The sequence below is a fragment of the Mauremys reevesii genome, linkage group 21 (assembly GCF_016161935.1).
Source record: "Mauremys reevesii isolate NIE-2019 linkage group 21, ASM1616193v1, whole genome shotgun sequence".
Taxonomy (NCBI): domain Eukaryota; kingdom Metazoa; phylum Chordata; order Testudines; family Geoemydidae; genus Mauremys; species Mauremys reevesii.
This window is the reverse complement of record NC_052643.1, coordinates 22,801,377-22,822,238: the sequence shown is the minus strand read 5'-3', so window position 1 is coordinate 22,822,238 and position 20,862 is coordinate 22,801,377. Positions and strand designations below refer to the sequence as shown.

Sequence of the window (20,862 nt, the reverse complement as noted above, 5' to 3'; positions counted from 1 at the left end):
ACCCCTCCAGCTCCCCAGCCCCCATCGGCCTGACCCCTTCAGATCCCCATCCCCCAACGGCCTGACCCTCCCAGATCTCCAGCCCTCACCCCCCAACGGCCTGACCCCTTCAGCTCCCCATCCCCCAACGGCCTGACCCGCCCAACCAACGGCCTGACCCTCCAAGCTCCCCAGCCCTTGCCCCACAATGGCCTGACCCTCCCAGATCCCCAGCCCCCTCCTTACCTTACTTTCCCTTCTGACCAGCCTGAAGCCCTCAGGTGACAGGTCCTTCCTGTTTCCCAGACCTGGCAGGTCCCCAGCACCTACTGAAGCCTCTGCTGCAGTTTTGGTAGCCAACGGGTGAGGGCCCAGCTGCCAGTATGTGACTCAGTGCAAAGCAGGACCTTGCTGCTGACCAGCACATGACTTCTGAGGAGAAGCTGAGGTCATTGCATGCTCCCTCCCAGCCAGGTTTTAAAGGGGAGAGGGAGACAATGGCCATTTGGGCGCTGGGATCTTTGTAGAAGTTGGGGGGCCAGGGCCAAAGTGGTGGAGGAATTAATACTCAAATATCCCACAGAGAGCACATATGTTTCTTTTGTTAAAAAGTGGGAGGCCCTGGCCCCCTGGCCTCCCCGGTTCCGGCACTGCTGACCATGACTCCAAATTGTTTTCAGAGTCACTGCTGCCCAGGATCAAGCCCCGCTTCTCTAAGTGTGACCAGCATTCTTTGTTGCTAGATATAGACATTTATGTTCAGCCCTGTTAAAGTGCCTGCAGAACCAAAGCCCAGAGCACTTGGCATCAAAGATCCCATGGGACTATTCACATAAACTGGGTCATTATTGCTGGTGTCCGGGACACACTGCAGTTGGCAGTAGTAACTACATTCTTCCTACCTAAATTCCTTCAGTTTAATTGGAGGTGGTGTTCTTCCCTGCCTGTCCTAAAATGTTGTGCAGTTTTGTAGAGAGTGGCTGCTGCATTCCTCCCCAGAGGGGTGAAAGGAATCCTGTGTATACCTGTATTAAGCACTGTGGGATGTGCTGAGATTAACTGCTGCTATTTCTGACATGTGGTATCATGACGCACACGGGCTATATGTGATCCCTTGAGTCACTGCAGTTCCTGTGCCTTTGTTCTCTGGCTCCATCTGTCACAAGCGGCACCAGACTAGCCAGGGGACCTGTGTTTCCCTTTCATTTTTCCCACTGAAACACGTTGGCTCTGCTCGGCATGACTCACAGGCGGGAGATTCATTCCTGTAGCCTGCTAATTGCTTTAATTACCCTCACCAGGCTAATAGCACACAGCTACTGCCAGGGTAATCCAAACAGCTGCGGCCTCTGATTCGAAGTATTAGGAATGACTTATGTTGCAGGGGTCCCCAGAGGTCCCTGCCAAGAGCCGAGGCTCTATTTGCTGGGCTGTACCCACAGCAAGCAAGGCCCTGCCCACAGGGCTTCCAGTCCACACAGAGGTGGGACCAGCGAGGGGACAATGTCACAGAGTGTGGGGGAGTCCAGGCCCTGCAACCCCCACTTCCTGCGATTCACCGTGACTCTCAGCCAGCCAGTAAAACAGAAGGTTTATTAGACGACAGGAACACAGTCCCAAGCAGGGCTTGTAGATACAACCAGGACCCCTCAGCCAGGACCCTCTGGGGGGCAAGGATCTTAGACCCCAGACTTGGGGTTCCTGCCTCTTCCCAGCCAGCCCCAAACTGAAACTAAAAACCTCTCCAGCAGGCTCTCTTCCCTTGTCCAGCTTCCCCGGCAAAGGTGTCGACTCCCCCCACCCCCCTGCCTGGCTCAGGTTACAGGCTCAGCTCCTGTCCCTCACCTAAAGTCACCCCCTGCTCTCCCATCCCCCATGCAGACAGTCCCTACTGCGTCACATCTCTCCCCCCTTCGAGACTGAACTGAGCTGGGTCACTTTGACCAGTGACCTGGGGAAGTTCAGGGCCCCCTCTCCGGGACAGCGCGTCCACTATCAGGTTGGCACTTCCCTTCACATGGACCACGTCTATGTCATAGTCCTGCAGGAGCAGGCTCCACCTCAGGAGCTTGGCGTTGGCTCCTTTCATCTGGTGCAGCCAGGTCAGGGGAGAGTGGTCGGTGTACACGGTGAAGTGTCGCCCAAAGAGATATGGCTCTAGTTTCTTAAGGGCCCACACCATGGCCAGGCATTCCTTCTCGATGGCCGCGTAGTTCTGCTCCCGGGGTAGCAACTTCTTGCTCAGGTACACAATGGGGTGTCTCTCCCCCTTTTCATCCTCCTGCATCAACACCGCCCCCAGTCCCGTGTCTGAGGCGTCGGTGAACACCATAAAGGGCTTGTCAAAATTTGGGTTTGCCAGAACAGGGCCACTAACCAGAGCCTCCTTCAGCGCCCGGAGAGCCTCCTGGCACTGCTCGGTCCAGACCACCTTGTCTGGCTTCCCCTTCTTGCACAGCTCAGTGATGGGGGCGGCTATGGTGCTAAAGTGGGGCACGAACCTTTGATAGTACCCCGCCATCCCGATAAAGGTCTGGATCTGCTTTTTGGTTTGGGGAGAGGGCCAGTCTCTGATCACCTCCACCTTGGCTGGTTCCAGCTTTAGGCAGCCGCTCCCCACCCGATGGCCCAGGTAAGATACTTCAGCCATCCCCACCTTGCACTTCTCAGCCTTTACGGTTAACCCCGCCTCCCGGAGTCGGTCCAGCACTTGTTAAAACTGGGACATGTGGTCCTTCCAGGTCTGGCTAAAGACACAGATGTCGTCAATATATGCCACAGCAAAACTCTCCATCCCCCTCAGCAGCTGATCCACCAGGCACTGGCTTGAGGCTGAAAGGCAGGGTCAGAAACTCGTAGAGCCCCAGAGGGGTGATAAAGGCCGATTTCAGCCTGGCATCTGCGTCCAGCGGCACTTGCCAGTAGCCCTTGGTAAGATCCATAGTGGTGAGGTACCGAGCACCTCCCAGCTTGTCTAGGAGCTCGTCAGGCCTGGGCATGGGGTAGGCATCAGATACGGTGATGGCATTAAGCTTTCGATAGTCCACACAGAACCGGACCGATCCATCCTTTCTGGGGGCCAGCACCACTGGCGAGGCCCAAGGGCTGGAAGACGGCTGGATCACCCCCAAAGCCAGCATGTCCCTGACCTCTCTTTCCAGGTCCTGGGCAGTTTTACCTGTGACTCTGAAGGGGGAGCATCTTATAGGAGGATGTGACCCGGTCTCCACCGGGTGGACAGTCAAATTAGTGCGTCCAGGCTGGTTGAAAAACAGCTGTCGGTACAGATGCAGCACCCCTCTGATCTTAGCCTGCTGGGCCGGGGTCAGCTGATCAGAGAGGGGAATTGCTTCCAGAGGGGAACCAGCTGTTGTCCCAGGGAATAGATCTACTAAAGGGTCAGCTCCCTGCTCCTCCCAATGTCCACACACAGCCAAAACCACATTCCCCCTGGCATAATATGGCTTCATCATATTCACATGGTACACCCGGCAGTGATGCGCCCAATTCGACAGCTCCACCACATAGTTTACCTCATTTAGCTGTTTGACAACCTTGAAGGGACCTTCCCAGGTAGCCTGGAGTTTGTTTTTCCTCATGAGGATGAGAACCATCACCTGATCCCCAGTGGCATAGGCGCGGGCTCGCGCCGTGCGGTCATACCAGACCTTCTGCTTCCTCTGGGCTCTGGCCAGATTCTCCCTGGCCAGGCCCATGAGCTCAGCCAGTCTCTCTTGGAAGGTCAAGACATACTCCACCACCGACTCTCCATCGGGAGCGGCCTTCCCCTCCCATTCGTCTCTCATCGGGTCTAGAGGCCCCCTCACCCTCCTGCCGTATAATGTTCGAAAGGCAAAAACCCGTAGACTCCTGGGGCACTTCATAGAATCATAGAACTTAAGATCAGAAGGGACCATTATGATCATCTAGTCTGACCTCCCGCAAGATGCAGGCCACAAAAGCTGACCCACCCACTCTTGAAATAATTCTCTCCCTTGACTCAGCTGTTGCAGTCCCCAAATCCTGGTTTAAAGACTTCAAGTAGCAGATAATCCTCCAGCAAGCGACCCCTGCCCCATGCTGCGGAGGAAGGCGAAAAACCTCCAGGGCCACTGCCAATCTACCCTGGAGGAAAATTCCTTCCTGACCCCAAATATGGTGATCAGCTGAACCCCGAGCATGCGGGCAAGACTCTCCAGCCAGACACTCGGGAAAAAGACTTTCAATATCCCAACATTGACCCTCGGTACTAATTACCAGTGGCGGCACGTTATTGACCTATTGACTAAATCATGTTATCCTATCAAACCATTTCCTCCATAAACTTATCAAGCTTAATCTTAAAGCCAGAGAGGTCCTTCGCCCCCACTGTTTCCCTCGGTAGGCTGTTCCAGAATTTCACTCCCCTGATGGTTAGAAACCTTCGTCTAATTTCAAGCCTAAACTTCCCGACTGCCAATTTATATCCATTTGTTCTTGTGTCCACATTAGCACTGAACTGAAATAATTCCTCTCCCTCCCTGGTATTTATCCCTCTGATATATTTAAAGAGAGCAATCATATCTCCTCTCAACCTTCTTTTGGTTAAGGAAAACAAACCGAGCTCCTCAAGTCTCCTTTCATACGACAGGCTTTCCATTCCTCGGATCATTCTAGTGGCCCTTCTTTGTACCCGTTCCTGTTTGAATTCATCCTTCTTAAACATGAGAGACTTGTACGCGAACAGCAGGTGAGGTAAGTACTTGTCCCAGTCCTGCGGGTGCTGATTCATAAAGGTTTTCAGCATCATCTTTAGCGTCCCATTGAACCTCTCCACCAGCCCATTGGACTGAGGGTGATAAGCTGAGGCCCAGGTGTTCCAGACCCCACACTTCTCCCACAAGCACCGGAGCGAGGCCGACATGAAGTTGGACCCTTGGTCTGTCAAGACTTCCTTGGGGAACCCTACTCGGCTGAAGATGGTTAGCAGTGCATCCGCCACAGTGTCTGTTTCAATGGAAGCTAAGGGCACTGCCTCGGGGTATCGAGTGGCGAAATCCACCACCACCAGAAAAAAGAACAGGAGTATTTGTGGCACCTTAGACACTAACAAATTTATTTCAGCAGAAGCTTTTGTGGGCTACAGCTCACTTCTTAGTCACTTCTCACCTTTTTGCGGATACAAACTAACACGGCTACTACTCTGAAACCACCACCAGAATGTATTTCTTCCCCGACCGCGTCGTCTTACTGAGAGGTCCCACTATGTCCATGGCCACCTTCTGGAAAGGTTCCTCTATGATGGGCAAAGGTCTCAAAGCTGCTTTCCCCTTGTCCTGGGTCTTCCCCACTCTCTGGCAGGGGTCACAGGAGTGGCAATACTGTTGGACCGTAGTAAAGACCCCAGGCCAGTAAAAGTTCTGTAGCAGCCTCTGCCTGGTGCGCCGGATTCCCTGGTGCCCTGCAAGAGAGATGTCATAGGCCAGGTACAGTAGCCTGTGGCGAAACTTCTGGGGGACCACCAGCTGCCTCCGGATCCCCCATGACTCCATTTTCCCTGGGGGAGCCCATTCTTGGTATAGGAACCCCTTCTCCCACAGGAACCTCTCCTGGCAACCTCTCCCCATGGTCTGTACTGCACTGAGTTCGGCCAGGTCCCTTAGCTTCTGCAAGGAGGGGTCTTTCTGCAACTCAGCCTGAAACTCAGCAGCTGCCGAAGGGATGGCGATTGGCTCCCTCTCACCGGCTGGGTCTGAAGCCTCAGCCTCCCTGGGCCATGTCCCTGGGCACCCCCTACCCTCTGGGGTAGGGTCCTGCACCTCGGGCAAGGTACTCCCCCTGCGGTCAGGGCAGAGTGCCCCTTGCCGGCTCTGGCTACGGGTCACGACTAGGGCACCCTGGGGGTTGCCTGGCCAGTCCTCCAAGTCCCCTCCCCATTAACACCTCAGTGGGCAAATGGTGGTGCACCCCCACTTCCTTGGGGCCCTCCTTGGCCCCTCATTTCAAGTGTACCCTCGCCGCGGGCACCTTGAATGGGGTCCCGCCCACCCCCATCAGGGTCAGGTAGGTGTTGGGCATCACTCAATCTGGAGCTACCACCTCGGGCCGGGCCAGCGTCACCTCAGCGCCCGTGTCCCAGTACCCAGTGACCTTCCTCCCATCCACCTCTAGGGGAACAAGGCACTCGCTCCGCAGGGACAGCCCCGCGCCCACCTTGTAAACCGAGAAACTGGAGTCTGGAGCATCCAGCCCCCCAGAGGAGCTGGCTTGGGGCCCTCCTCCCTCCTGAGCATTTGATAAGCTGCCCCTCGTCCGGCTGGGTCTCTACCTAGTCAACCCTTTGTGAAGGGGGATTGGTCCCTTTATCTGAGAGGGGAAACTGAGGCATGGAAGGCTGTGTGTCACCCATGTCAACAGAGAGCTGAGATGACAACTCTGGGCTCCAAGACTCTGGCAGGGGCACTAAAGCAGCCTAACTCTTGGGGGAGGGGAGTTGGCTCTGGATCAGTGGGGCTGGACAGGGTAGGGGAGCGCTGGTGGCTGGCCGGCCTAGTGCAGTGGTTTTCAAACTTCTTTTCTGAAGAAAATTGTTGATGCCCGCGACCCAGCGGAGCTGAGGATGAGAGGTTTGGAGTGTAGGAGGAGCTCAGGGCTGGGTCAGGGGTGGGGCTGGGAGTGAGTGGTTCCGTTGTGGGAGGGGGCTCTGGGCTGGGGCAGGGGGTTGGGGTTTGGGAGGGAGTCAGGGCTCTGCACTGGGGGTGCAGGCTCTGGGGTGGTGCTGGGGATGAGGGGTTTGAGGTGCAGGAAGGGGCTACAGGGGCTCAGGGCTGGGGCAGGGGATTGGGGTGCAAGGTTGGGACATGGCTCCCGCTCAGTGGCGCAGTGGGGGTGCAAAGGCAGGCTCCCTGCCTGTCCTAGCACCACGGACCACGCTGCACCCCAGAAGTGGCCAGTAGCAGGTCTGGCTCCTAGGCAGAGGCACGCACGTGGCTCTCACCCACAGGCACTGCCCCCCACCAGCTCCCATTGGGCGGTTCTCAGGGCAGGGGCAGCGTGCAGAGCCCCGTGCCCCCCCCCCCCGCCACCTACTGCTGCTGGCCACTTCCGGGGCACAGCGCGGTGTCAGGACAGGTAGGGACTCGCCTGCCCTAGCTGGACAGCACTGCCGATGGGACTTGGACCGGCCCGGCCGGCGGGGCTGACCAGAGCTGACATTCCATGACCCAGTACTGGTCACAGCCTGCAGTCTGAAAACCACTGGCCTAGTGGGTGCTGCTGCCCCGTGCCGAGGGCTGTGTGTGAAACAGCCTTGGTCTGCCATTCACATGACCTCTGAGCAGTACTGCTGAGAAAGTTGTCCCCTCCCCCATAACTGAGGCTGCAGGGCATGGGCTGAGCTGAGCTGCTGTCTGTTACAGTGCAGGCCTGGGAGCAGGTGGGAGCAGCCTGAGTCTTTCACACACCCAGCTGCTGGGGTACGTTGTGGTGGAGACCCCTGGCCATCCAGGTGATCTGAAACCAACTCCCTGGCTCCTCTGCACACCCTGGGGCAGGCTGGAGCAGAGAGACCTGCCCCTTGGCACGGCTCTCTCCTGCACCTGGCTCCACGCCTATAAAGTACACATGGAGCCGAGTGCCAGCGAATCCCAGCACCGGGCGAGCCACCGCTCACCTCCATGCCTCCTGGTATCCCGGGGCTGAGGGGGCGGGGGCTGGGGCTGGCTGCTCCACAAGAGCTTGTGTGGTGCGTGGGGAAGTGCCCCAGGAGAGCCCCAGCCCATCAGGATGGCTCGGCTGCAGCCCTTCTCCTCTGGTGCGCCAGGGCTGCACAGGAGCGACTCAGCCGAGTGCGGCTGGAACGTGAGTCTGGCTCAAGAGCAGCGTCTCGGGCACGCAGTGGCATGAGCATCGGGGACCCTGGGGCCTCCAGCAGCATCCGCCCGTCCTGGCTGGGTTTGCTCGGGTGGTGCCTGACAGTGACCCCGACCCTTGACCACGGGCCCAGAGAAGCATGCTGTGGCAGGTCTGCAGGCTGGGGCGACAGAAGGGCAGGAGGGGACGCACGCCAAAGTGGGTGAATGGGGCTGGGATGCGGGGGAGGCAGTGAGAAGAGCTGGCCTGGACGGGGATCGGGTGGGTGGGAGGAGCCCCCGAACCAGGCAGGGCTGCTTCCGTCTAGCTGTTTCATGTGAAGTTCAGGACTCTGTGTTCCAGCCCTTCCGCCCACTCCAGCTGGGAGCTGCTGAGCGCTCAGGGAGCTCTGACAAGTAATTAAGCATGATTGCTTGTGTTAGAAGGGAAAGTGGTTAACCCTGCACGCCTAGCCTAGGGGTGAGCAGGGGCCCGTACTGTGTGTCCAGGAGCACATGTGAGTGAGTTCTTGGGGGTGCACGTAGGGGTGTGTGCAATGTGGCTGTAGTTTGCATGTGGGTGTGTGAGGTGGGTGTCTGTGTGCACATGCATGTTGGCAGGTGTGGCTCTGTTCAAGAGCATGTCTGGGTGCACAAGGGTGTTTATGGGGGGAGGGGAGGTTGTGTGTGTGTGTGTGTGTGTCTCTCCTTGTGTGTGTGGATTCCTATACGGGTGCATGTGTGTGTTTGGCCCTGTGCCTGTGTACACGGCTGTATCTCAACACAGGTGAGTGTATGTTTGTAGCTACGTATCTGTTGGGGGGCTAACCCTGCACACGGGTATCTCAGTAAGTGTCGGGGGGGGTCGCCCATCTAGCAGCTCTGTCCTCTGGTGAGCAAGCTCCCCCTGCCCCCACCCTGTGCTGGTCCCCAAAGGGCAGGGCACAGTGGGGCTCTCCATGTAGTGTCTTGGGAAATCCAGCCCATCGTACCCGAGCCCCATCAATGGGCCAGACGATTCCCACCTGGGACAGGCCAGAACTGCCCCCACCCTGCAGGCTGAGGGGTGTGACAGCTTTCACCCCATTTGGGACAAGGGCTGACGGGCTCGAGCAGGGAGCGTTTCCCCTGGATCACACAGCCAGCGGGATTCACTGACTGCCCCAAGATCAGACTCAGCTGGGGAGGGAGTCCCCTGGCAGTGGGAGTGTCAGCGGAGGCCTGAGGCCAGCACAGTTACTGAGAGCAGCGGTGGGGCAGATGGGGGCAGGGGCTGGGACCTGGCTGTCTCTGAGTCTCATCAGACCTACCCCTAAAGTCCTCCCCTATCCCAGCCTGCCCTGCCTGAGGTTGATGGGGGCAGCCTGGCTATCCCATGCAGTCTCGGCCCTTCGCCTGATGCAGGCTGCTTTCTCTCTCTTGCAGACGTCAGAGTTGTTTGAGATGATCGAAAAGATGCAGGTGAGTCGCCTCCCTGGAGCTGGGCCCATGGCTGGCTGAGCAGAAGAAAGGAAGGAGGGAAGGTGCACTACGCACTAGGAGGCATGGGCGGGGGGCAGGCGGACTCTGGGGAGCCACCCAAGAAGTGGAGGCTGGTTTGGGGAAGGGATTCCCAGCAGGACCCTGCCCTGGGCCCATCTCAGCCCAGGGAGCTCCCTCACACTCCTCCCCTGGCTGGGATGAGAGATCCGCCAGGGCCCCTGTGTCCCATGGGAGAGCCCAGGCGGGAGCAGCCCTTGAGGCTCAGAGATTGGAGGAGGTTGGACAGGGTGTCGACTCGGTACATTCGGCAGAGGCTGTCGCTGTGGCTGGAGCCTAAAGAGCTTTTAACTGAGTTTGTCAGTGTCTCGCTGCAGCTGATTCAATACATTTCTGGAGGGGACGGGCAGGAGTAGGGTCTCCTCTGATCAGGGGCGGCTCTAGGCACCAGCAAACCGAGCTGTTGCCTAGGGCGGCCAAATCTAGGGGGCGGCAGGCTGGGCCGGTGGACCTGCCGCAGTCATGCCTGCGGGAGGTCCACCGGAGCCGCGGGACGACCGGACCTGCCGCAGGCATGACTGCGGAGGGGGGCTCGTCCCGCGGCTCGGCTGGACCTCCCGCAGGCATGACTGCGGCAGCTCAAGCGGAGCCCGCGGGAGGTTCGCTGTTCCCGCGGCTCCGGTGGAGCTCCCGCAGTCATGCCTGCGGCAGGTCCGCTCCTCCCGGGGCTCCGGTGGACCTGCCGCGGGAGCTCAACCGGAGCCGCGGGAAGAGGGGACCCGCCGCGGGACCGAGGAAGGGCGGCGCAGCACACCGCGCTGCCTGGGGCAGCCTAATTTCTAGAGCCGCCCCTGCCTCTGATGCTGCAGGTTGAGCAGAGCCAGGGAGATGGGGGCCCTGCAAACCCCTAGGTGCTTTCCAGAAAGGCCCTTTGCACTGGGCTCCCCTCGGGAGGGGGTCTCTCTGTGGACCCTGACCTGGGACGGAGGATGAAGCTGCTCCGTCATCCCCTCATGGGACTGGCATGTCTAAGCAGGCTGCTGGCAGTGGCTAAGTCGCCGAGCAGAGGCATCTGCAGGAGCTGCCCAGCCGGTGCAGCATGCGAAGCCAAGCTCTCCAAGTGAGCAGAGCTGAAGGGCTTCCTGGGGCTTGTCCCTGTCCTGATGCACTGCACAGACACACGACGAGACAGAGACTGCGCAGCCACAGTGACAACCAGCGCCCCACCCCCAGCTGAGAGTACATGGACACGCTTGCAGAGATCCTGCCAGGCACTGCCACAGGTGGACACAACCCCCAAGTCCCTCCCACAGCCATCGACTCAGAGGAGGATACAGAGCAGGGACTGTGACCCACAGCTGCCTGCAGATCTGTGCCAAGCAGGAAGCAGCCCCCACCCGCAGAGCAAACACGCACTCTGGTGCCAGGGCCTGTGCTCGGGGCCACCCACTGACTCTCTCTTCCTTGTTGTCTCTCACAGGGAAGCAGAATGGATGAACAGCGATGCTCCTTCCCACCCCCTCTCAAGGTAGGCCCCAGAGGATGCTGCATGGGGGCAGGGGCATTGGCACTCCCTCCCCCAGCACATTTGGGGTTACCCACTCCTGCTGGGATGCCCTCTGCAGTGTCGGGGGGGCCTGTGCTTTGCACCGCCCGGCTGCAGGTGGCTCTGGCCCCCCTTGCTCTCCGTATTGAGCTCAGCGCCCACAAACAAAGGGGCTCTGCCTAGAGGCAGAGAAATCGATGCCCCCCTGACCCCCAGCTCTGAGGGCTGCTCAGCAGGAGCTGTACAGGGTTCCCAGCCTCTGCTCTGCCACTGCGCTTTAGTTTGAACACCGACCATCCTTGCTTTTCCAGTCCTACCCAACCCCAGCTCTGCCGACACCCCTCAGTGCTGGCCCGCAGCCTCCTACATAGAAGCTGTCAGCTGTTCTGCAGCGTGGTTTGCTGTTGTGCTCAAGTGGGAAGCAGGATGAGACCATCTGACTCATTCTCCTGGTCACCTCAGGCGGGATTTGAACCCAGATCTCCAAAGGTGACAAGCTAATGCCTTCAGCCAGCAGAGAGCAGCTCCAGCTGGGATGGGCGTCCCTGAGAGCCATCACCTGTTCCCGGGGGGCTGACTGTAGCGTGTTCACCCTGTCTTCAGCAGCTGTGCGGGAGCCCAGTGGCCGTGGAGACGTCCCTGCCAGGCTGTTGGCAGGAGAAGGGACAGCTGATTGACAGAGCAAGGGGAAACAATAAGCACCTCGGGATGCGCAGCGGGCCGGCACAGTTCATTGGCCTGACCACATGCTACCCACAACGGCACTCATCAGTGTCACTGCTGATCTGAATGTTCAGCCTTTAATGAGGTCCTGTGGGTCACCAGTCACCTGTCTGGCTTTGTTCCTCGATCACCTTTGCAGGAGGCTGGTGTCTGGTGGGTCCCGCCTGCCCCATCACAGATATTTGCTCCGCTTTCGAGTGCCTCCCAGGCCCCTTGTGCAGCACCACTTTCTACAATGAGGCGTCCCATTATTGTGCACCAGTGCAGCTCCCCTGGTGGTAGTGACCTGCCTACACTACAGCTTCCACTACCAGTGCGCACCCCAAAGTGCTCTGCTCTCTGAGCAACATCCCCCAGAGGAGATGTGCATGCTGGGCTTTAAGGATAAGCCTCTTCTCTGTCTGGCAGGTCCTTGAAGGAAGGAAGGGCAGGCCTGGCTGGGCGGGGCGGGGCCCAGGGTGGGCAGCAGCAGGCCTGGCTCTCACACAAGGTGGACTCTCTCAGTCGATGATCCTCTGCTATGTTTGTCTTTTTCAGACCGAAGAGGATTATATCCCGTATCCCAGCGTCCATGAGGTAATGAAGGTGCCCATGCTCTGCCTGGGTCATATTTACCTTGCTGTGGAGACCAGAGCCCGGTCTGGGTGCTGCACAGACCCCAGGGCTGGTCTCTGCCCCAAGGAGCTTTCAGTCTAAGGAGACGTGTGACAAAGGCAGGGTGGGGCCCGCTCTGCCCAGCCCCCAGCGTCTGGCATTGCAGCAGGGCAGGTCTAGAGGAGGGCAGTGGCCAGCCTAGGATGGGAGTCCCTGGGAAGGCACAGAGTGAATGGGATGAACAGGCGGGCAGGGGTAGGGAGTGCAGGGGACAAGCAGGGAGGGGCGGGCTGTTCTGCTGTGTCCCAACCACTTGCTGATCTTCCCTTTGCCCCGCCAGGCCAGCACCTGAGTCTTGCAGCGGTTGGCCGGCCCTGCCAGATCACAGGGTACACTCTGGGCACTCGTAGGGATGGCGCCAACCCCCAGGGGGTGCTGGTAAATCCCCCAGCTCCCCAGGGATCTCGGCGGGCATGTAGCACCGGGGGGTGGGGGGGTTGGAGTGGAAAGGATGGACGTGGGTACTGAGGCCAAGGCTCCAACGTGTAGGGAAAGGGCTTCAGGGTCTTTAACAACCATTAGCCTGCCTGCCCTGCCTTAGCAACTGGCAGAGGCGTCCATCCCTCCAGCAGCAGGCTGGGGCATTGCTTCAATAGAAACCAAGAGGGAAGCGCCTCCTGTTGAAATTCAGCTGCCTCCCCAGCAGCCAGTTCCTGCACAGACATCCCAGGCCCTACGCTGGCTGGTTTCCTAGGGCGCTGCTACGTGTCAGGTCGCTCTGAGAACAAGCTGCAGCTCCAGAGTTCTTCAGGTGCTTTACAGCCCCCTTTTACAGATAGGGAAACTGAGGCATGGAGGGGGCAGGGACTTGCCAAGGTCACTCCACAGGCCAGGGGCAGAGCTGGGAACAGACCTAAGTCTTCTGAGGCCCAGGCCAGTGCGCTAAGCACTAGTCCCTACTATCTTGCTCCAAGGCAAGTTATGAGGTAAGAGGATTTGGTGCACCCCTCTTTTGGAAGCCTCCTGGTGAGCCAGCACAGTGTCTGTCCCCAGCTGTGTGGGGCTGGGCTAGGATCCTAGCAGATCTCCTAAGCTATGCAGCATCTGGCCTGGCCAGGCTGTGGATGGGTGAGCAGGGAGTGGTGGTGATTAGCTAGCACTGGGTGCTCTTCTCCCTGACTGGCCCAGCATGGCGCTGCGGGGTGCTGTGCTCCTGGCAGCGCTGCCTTTTGGATGTAAAACCAAGCCCCTCCGCAGTTTGCAGTGTTGGTCCCTGGATATTAGAGAGCCACGGGGGAGGGGAGACCTTTCATCACCTCAGAGTGCAGGATCTGGCCCAATGAAAGATGTTCCCTCACCCCGTTGTGTCAGTGCTGAGCCTGTGCTCCCTATGGGCCTGGTTCCAGACAGTGAGCACTGTCCTGACTCCCTCAGTGCCCTCTCGGCTTCCCATTCCTCCACCGTGCCCTTGGCTGCTGCCTCGGGCCCCCAGGGCTGACGAGGCGAACACTTGGTTTGCGAAGGCCCTTGGGCTCCTTCGGAAGAGTGGCATTGTAGAAACCCTAGGTGCATGCTCCACAGGGCTGTGGGTCGCCATACCGGGATTGCGGCGCTGCTCTGGGAAGCCGGTCAGCGTTCCTCAGTGCAGTTTCCTGGGCTTCCCTCTCTCTTCAGGTGCTGGGGCGCGAGGGGCCGTTCCCCCTCATCCTGCTTCCACAGTTCGGGGGCTACTGGATCGAAGGCACCAACCATGAGCTGACCGGCACCCCTGAAACCGAGTCGCTCCCGTCTCCAACCTCCAAGGGGAAACTGGAATGTAACCACATGGCCAGGATCTACAGGAAGCATTTCCTGGGCAAGGTAGGCATCCCTTCTCCACTCACGCCCCCGCCCCAGCCCAGCGGGAGGATGATCCAGGCGCTGCCTTTAGCGCAGACTGGCTGTTCTCCAGCCCTTTGCTGGTGATTCCCCGCCCAGACCGGTTTCCTTGGCTCCAGGTGCTTGTGGGACTCAGACTCCCCCTGCTTTCAATGGACGTTGGAGCAGGCTCATACTGGGTCTCTGTTTCATTTGCAGGCTGGGGACAGCCCATGCTGGGGCTAACTCATGTGCTCTCTGTCCCTGGAACAACCCAGCCGAGCCCCATCGGGCCCCCCAAGGAAGCCATGTAGCAAATTTCCTGTGGGAACAGGACGGGGGGACTGGATTTGTGGGAATCGAACAAGGAAAAGAAGTTGACTCCTGTCTGCAGAGAGGGGCTTGGGGAAGGCAATGGTGACCTGGGACATCTCGCCATCGGGGGCGCCCGGGATGTCCCACTGTCAGGGCTCTTTAACACACAAACCACAGTCTGATTTCAGATCCCCCAAGAGCCCTGCCTTGCCCAGCTCCCTGCCCCACCTCCCAGGCCCAGAGCTCCCCAGCGGCTCCCGCAGTTCACCAGCTCCCAGGTGACATGCAGCTGGGGACTAGCCAGTTTCACGGGGCTCAGGGGGTGGAGTGGATACTGCTAGTGTTTGGATCCAGTTTAGGGGTCTGGTTAGTCATTGTGCTGAGGCCCCTTTAAGATGCTCTGGGGGCGTAAAGGGGCCTTTAAGGGAGCAGAAAAGACTTCCTGAAAAGCCACCCTGTGCGGGGGCCTCCCTGAGCAGTACGGAGCTGGTGCCAGCCAAGCTCCCAGCCCTGGCATAGGGGGTGGATTGGGAGCATGGTCGGCATTTGCTGCTCTACAGCAGTTGGCTGTTTCCCAGGGTCCCTCTACCCCACTCCAAGGGCTGGGCAGGTCACCAAAAAGGGGAGTTCAAAGCTGGCTTCAGGCCTCTCCCTCCCCCCCACATGCACAGAACTGGGATACCTGAGGGCGGGTGAGGTTGGCACCGTCTCTAGCCCCCGCAGGCCGGATCACAGGATCCTGCTCGTGCTGCTAGTTGCTGAGAAAAAGCTGCATGGCTAGAATAGCAGCACTCCTCTGCTGTCCTCAGTCAAACAGGCCTAAGCCTGGGGAAGCCCATGCGGGAGCCTGGGGCCCCTGGGCTCTCCGTCAGGGTATGGGCTGCAGTCCCGGCTCTGTTTGCCCAAGGTTCTCACGCTGTTTGCTGGAGTACTTACAACCTGTTGCTTTTCTGCACCCCTTGCTGCTGGGATTAATTTCCTGGCACCTGCACACAGCCCGTCTCTTCCGTGGCTCTGAGCCATGCTCGCATGAATCAACCCTGCACCCTCCTCCAATGGCGAGAGCACGCCCCCTGATTGCATTGCTGCATCCCTTCTGCTCCTGCTGTTCCAGCAGAGCATTGTGCTGGGGCCTTGTTTACCTGCCGTACAGCTCCGGCTGTATCCGCCCCGTGGGGGTTGAAACACTCCCTGGACTCAGCTCCTCCCCACCCTGGCAGCACTCTGGGGATTGCGGCACGCTGGAGCGCGGTGCTGGCTGCGTCACAGTGCTTTGGGCAGCGCTGGTGTCTTGGTGGGGAGACATGTTCTGGGGAAAGGGTGTGAGGCACCCAGCAGTGCTTTACTGCATGTCCCCAGTCGCTTGGCGTGAGTCAGGGCTACCCATGGTTAATCCCTCTGGAATGGTCCCAGGGATGGTGCTCAAATCCAGGCATGGGATTGGCAGCCCAAGCTCTGCCAGTGTGGGAAACCTACCGCTCTGGGGTTTGCGCCCTGTGTGTCGGCCCTTCCGTCTCCCCATGGGCCAGGCTGACCCATTGCGTCGCGATCACAGAGGGGGCAGTTTGTGCTATGGGGTGGATCCCACAACGCAGCTGCTCTGGGTGCCCCTCGCTTGGGGCTGGGGGCACTTGGGAAAGGCCTGTGGTGCCGCTGTGTTAGAGCGTCTGAGCCCCCCTGGAGGGCACCTCCAGGTCCCGGCCTGCCCTGGTTCATGCAGCCAGTAGTGGAGGGAGCTGTGGCATGAAGGGTGCCCCATTGGCAGCTGGGAATGGCTTCTTGGCCAAGTTCACCTGCAGCTGGGGGGGAAGTGGGAGCAGCAGCCTAGACTGCCTGGGGTTCCCCAGGTGCATCCCCTACCTGTGCTGCCCACTGGTCTCTGGGGCTTGTCGGGTCCCTGGCTCTGTTGACCCCTGACCCTGCAGCAGGCCGTGGAGGGGCATGAGGTGTTGACAGACCCTGTGGGACATCTCCAGGTCATGGGGTCCTGCTCCGAGTCCCAAGCAGGGTCTCTGCAGGACATGCCAGCCTGGCCCAGCAGCCTGTGGGGGGCAGTGCTCAGCATGCCGGGGCGTGGAAGGGATGTGTGCCTCTTACAAGATGCTCATGAGCTGGAGTAGCCGACATGGGACCCGTCAGCCACTTGCAGCCCCCTGCCCTCCCGCGCATGGTGGCAGGTGTCTGACCTGCTGCCTGAGCCTAACCGCCCCCCCCCACACACTTCCTTGGTCACCAGCTGGCCCTCACCTGCCAGGCTGTGCCAGGCCCTAGCCAGAAAACTGCCCCTCCCTCCCTCTGTCGCCTGGAGGTGCCCCAGGCCCTGTGGGGGGCACCCCATCCTGCCCAGCGCTGGGGCCCAAGGGGCAGAAATCCTTAGCTCCCGCTCACGGGAATCAGGCTGTCGTGTGAGCCTAGGAGGGCAGCCGTTACCCCAGAGGGCAGCAACTCTGTCCCCCCACCAGAGACGGGACCAAAGAGCTATGCCCACCCCTGCTGGGAGGCTGAGCTCAGGTCTCTCAGTGGCTCATCTGTTTTTCCCCAGGAGCACTTTAATTACTACTCCCTGGACACAGCACTGGGCCACCTCGTCTTCTCCCTCAAGTATGATGTCATTGGTGACCAGGAGCACCTGCGGCTGCTGCTCAGGTGAGTGCGGGGCCCTCTGTGTCCCTGGGGCAATGCCTGAGCCACAGGGGCCTGGATAGTGCCTCCCCCCCTTCACTGCAGGGGCCAGGCGCCAAGGCTCTTGGGGGGCCCAGCCAGGTCCTGTGACACCCTCGTCTCTTATTGCAGGACCAAGTGCCGAACCTACCACGATGTCATCCCCATCTCCTGCCTGACCGAGTTCCCCAACATCGTGCAGATGGCCAAGGCAGGTACCTCGGTGGGGCCCTTCCAGCTCCATGGGCTGAGCCTCTACCCTGATCTCACTCAGCCCTTGTGCAGGCCAGGCCCTGTTTCCCTGCCTCAGGGCTGAGGAGAGCGCCGGGCCGTGGGGGCCAGTTAGTGCCCTATGGCTGGGGCCATTCCTGGCTTCAGCAGGGGTCCATTTATCTGCAGCCTGCCTGGTGACCGTGGCCGGCAGGCCGAGGCACTGTGGCTGTACGGCCCATTCTCTCTCAGGGCGCTGAGGTTGATAGCCTGGTGGGGGGCAGGGGCTGGGCTGGGGCTGTCACGGAGTGTGGGGGAGTCAGAGCCCTGCACCCCCGGCTTTCTGGGATTCACCGTGACTCTCAGCCAGCCAGTAAAACAGGAGGTTTATTTAGACAACGGACACAGTCCAAAACAGGTCTTGCTGGTACAAACAACAGGACCCCCTTTAGTTAGGTCCATCTGGGGGCCCCAGGGAGGCCACAGCCCTGTTGGTCGGGTCGCCCCTCTCTTTCCCAGCCAGCTCCAAACTGAAACTCCCTCCAGCCTCTCACTCAGCCTCCCCCCAGCTCCTCCCCCAGCCTTTGTGTCCTTTGTCCAGTTTCCCGGGCAGAGGTGTCACCTGGCCGACCTCCAGCCCCCTTCCTGGGTTCTTAGGTTACATGCTCAGGTATCCTCCCTTCCCCAGTGCAGGCAGTCCCAGCAAAACTCCCCTGCAACCTTCCCAGCTCAATACTCCTCACTCAGCATTCACATAACACAGCAAGAACATTCCCACTTCGTCACATCTCTCCCCTCTTTGAGACCGAACTGAGCAGGGTCACTTCAGCCAGTGACTGAAGTTCGAACAAACCCACGTTCTCATGGACACCCCAGCATCCCCCCCTTCCTGGGGGAGAATTACACCAGGCCCTTCCAGTTTCCCGCCCCCCCCTTAGGTCGGGTGTGCTTGAGGGCACTCGTAGTCCGCATGTGGGAAGGCTAATGCGGCCCGTGCCTTTTCCACCCCAATACCCCGGGGTTCAAACTGGGATGGGGTCTTTTCCCAGCGTTCCAGTCTGGAGGGCTGTGATTTGGGCTCTCTTGGTTAAGAGCCCCCCTTTTTACCTTGGCCACCCTCTGGAAAGGCTCCTCTATGCTGGGCAAGGGTCCTAAAGCTGTTTTTCCTTCCTCACCCTCTGGCAGGGGTCATAGGATCAGCAGTACTGTCGGACAGTAATAAAGACCCCAGGCCAGTAAAAGTTCCGTAGCAGCCTCTGCTGGGAACGCCAGATTCCCTGGTGCCCTGAGAAAGGGATGTCATGGGCTCGGCACAGCAGCTCGTGGTGATACTTCTGGGGTACCACCAGCTGCCTCCTGATTCCCCATGACTTCATTTCCCCTGGGGAAGCCCATTCTCGGTACAGGAACCCCTTCTCCCACAGGAACCTTTTCTGGCAACCTCCCACCATGGTCTGTACCACACTGAGGTCGGCCAGGTCCCTTATCTTCCGCAAGGAGGGATCTTTCTGCAACTCGTCCTGGAACTCAGCAGCTGGGACAGAGATGGGGACCTGCTCTTTCTCGCCGGCTGGGTCCAAAGCCGCAGCCTCCTTGAGCTGTGTCCCTGGGTGTTCCCTCCCCACCAGGTTAGGGTCCTGCGCCTCGGGCAAGGTACCCTCCCCGAGGTCAAGGTGCAGTGTCCCTTGCAGGCTCTGGTTACGGGTCACAACCAGGGCAGTTCTCCATGTCCCCCCCCCATTAACACCTCAGTGGGCAAATGGTGGTGCACCCCCACTTCCTTGGGGCCCTCCTTGTCCCCCCATTTCAAGTGTACCCTCGCCACGGGCACCTTGAATGGAGTCTTGCCCACCCCTGTCAGGATCAGATAGGTGTTGGGCATTACCTCATCTGGAGCTACCACCTCGGGCCGGGCCAGCGTCACCTCAGCGCCCGTGTCCCAGTATCCAGAGACTTTCCTCCCATCCACCTCCAGGGGAACAAGGCACTCGCTCCGCAGGGACAGCCCCGCGCCCACCCTGTAAACGGAGAACCTGGTGTCCGGAGCATCCAGCTCTGCAGAGAAGTTGGCCTGGGGCCCTCCTCCCTCCTGAGCAGTTGATAAGCTGCCAGCCCCCCTTGCCTGGGAAGCCTGCCCACCGTCTGGCTGGGTCTCTACCCAGTTAACCCTCTGTAGGTTTGGTCTGCTCAGTCTGTCCCTGAGCCTGGGGCACTGGGTCCATATATGGCCTTTCTGGCCACAGTAATAGCAGCCCATGTCTCATTGGTCCCCTCAAGCCGGTCGGTTGGCCCTGACACCAGATGTTCCCCTTGGGAGGAGATTCTCCATGTTTCCCCTATGGGAGGTCCCAGGATCACTCTCTTCCTGCATCATGGCGGGTCTGTTCCTTTGAGACTCCTCCCTGCCACCCCCCGACCGGCTCTTCACAAACTCATCGGCCAGCCGCCCTGCATGTCACGGGTTCTCTGGCTTTTGGTCCCTCAACCACAGCCTCAGGCCGGATGGGCACCGCTCATACAGCTGCTCTAGTACGATCAGTTTAACCAGGTCCCCCTTCATCTGGGCCCCATCTGCCCACTTGCTGGCGTATCCCTCTATGCAGACGGCCAGTTGCAGATATGAGACCTCAGGGGTTTTATACTGACCCCGGAACCTTTCCCGGTACATCTCAGGAGTCAGCCCAAACTCGCGCAGCAGGGCCTGCTTGAACAGTTCATAGTCCCCTTTCTCCTCCTCTCCCAGCTGGCGGTACAATGCCACGGCTTTGGGGTCCAGTAAGGGGGTGAGAACCTGGAGCCTGTCCGTGGGATCTACCTGGTGCAGCTCACAGGCCGTCTCAAAGGCATCCAGGAAGTCATCCATGTCCTCCCCCTCCTTACGCGGGGCCAGGATGCACTTATCAAAGCTCTGCGCAGTCCTGGGTCCCCCCTCACTCACCGCAGCCGGGGTCTCACCGCCCCTCAGCCTCACCAGTTCCAGTTCATGTTGCCTCTGTCTCTCTTCATGCTGCCTCTGTCTCTCTTTCTCCTCCAGTTCATGCTGCCTTTGTCTCTCTTCATGCAGTCTCTGTTTTTCGTGATCCTCCAGCTCTCTCATTTTTAGCTCTCTCTGCCATTTCAGCTGCTTCCACTCCATGGATGCCGAGCATCGCCGGGAGGATCCCCTGCTGGCTGGCAAGCTTCACTGGGAAGATCCCCTGCTGGCCGGGGGTGTCATGGTGCCCTCGGTATTTGCTGGGCTCCTCCCCGCCCTTCCCCTAGGCATAGGCGGGAGGGTCTCGGGAAGCCCTCAGCCGCTGGCTGACCAATCCCAGCTGGGACAGACACTGGTGCCTGCGCTGCATCTGCCAGGCTGCTTCCCTCAGAGACAGGGATCAGTTCATTCACCCGATCTCCCCCCTCCAGCTGGGCAATCAGCTGGTCTTTGGTGAGCCTCCCACTGCGCAGCCCCCTCTGCTTGCACAGCTCCACCAGGTCGCACTTACGCTGCTTAGCAAACATCTTCCTGCTGGCCACTCGCAGGCCGGGGTGCTCGCCGCTCCCCACGGGTTCCAGGGAGACCCCTAGTGCACCAGCCCTTCTCGAGGTCACCACCTCTCCGCCCCTGGGACCGCTCGCTGCAGTCCCCAAGGGGACCCTGTTACTGCAAAAGTCCTTCTTGCTGGTCAC

General features: G+C 59.5%; 1 protein-coding gene across 3 annotated transcripts in view; it reads left to right on the top strand.

Moving 5' to 3' along the window:
* Positions 1 to 20,862, top strand: part of LOC120387851 (RAP1 GTPase activating protein) — a 186,651-nt gene that overhangs the window by 108,975 nt on the left and 56,814 nt on the right. For all 3 annotated transcript variants that reach the window (XM_039509121.1, XM_039509119.1, XM_039509122.1), the window contains exons 4-9: positions 9,234 to 9,269; positions 10,768 to 10,815; positions 12,094 to 12,132; positions 13,825 to 14,010; positions 16,865 to 16,968; positions 17,116 to 17,194. In XM_039509121.1, the coding sequence (XP_039365055.1) occupies positions 9,234 to 9,269; positions 10,768 to 10,815; positions 12,094 to 12,132; positions 13,825 to 14,010; positions 16,865 to 16,968; positions 17,116 to 17,194 (492 nt within the window). The remainder of the gene's footprint in view (positions 1 to 9,233; positions 9,270 to 10,767; positions 10,816 to 12,093; positions 12,133 to 13,824; positions 14,011 to 16,864; positions 16,969 to 17,115; positions 17,195 to 20,862) is intronic.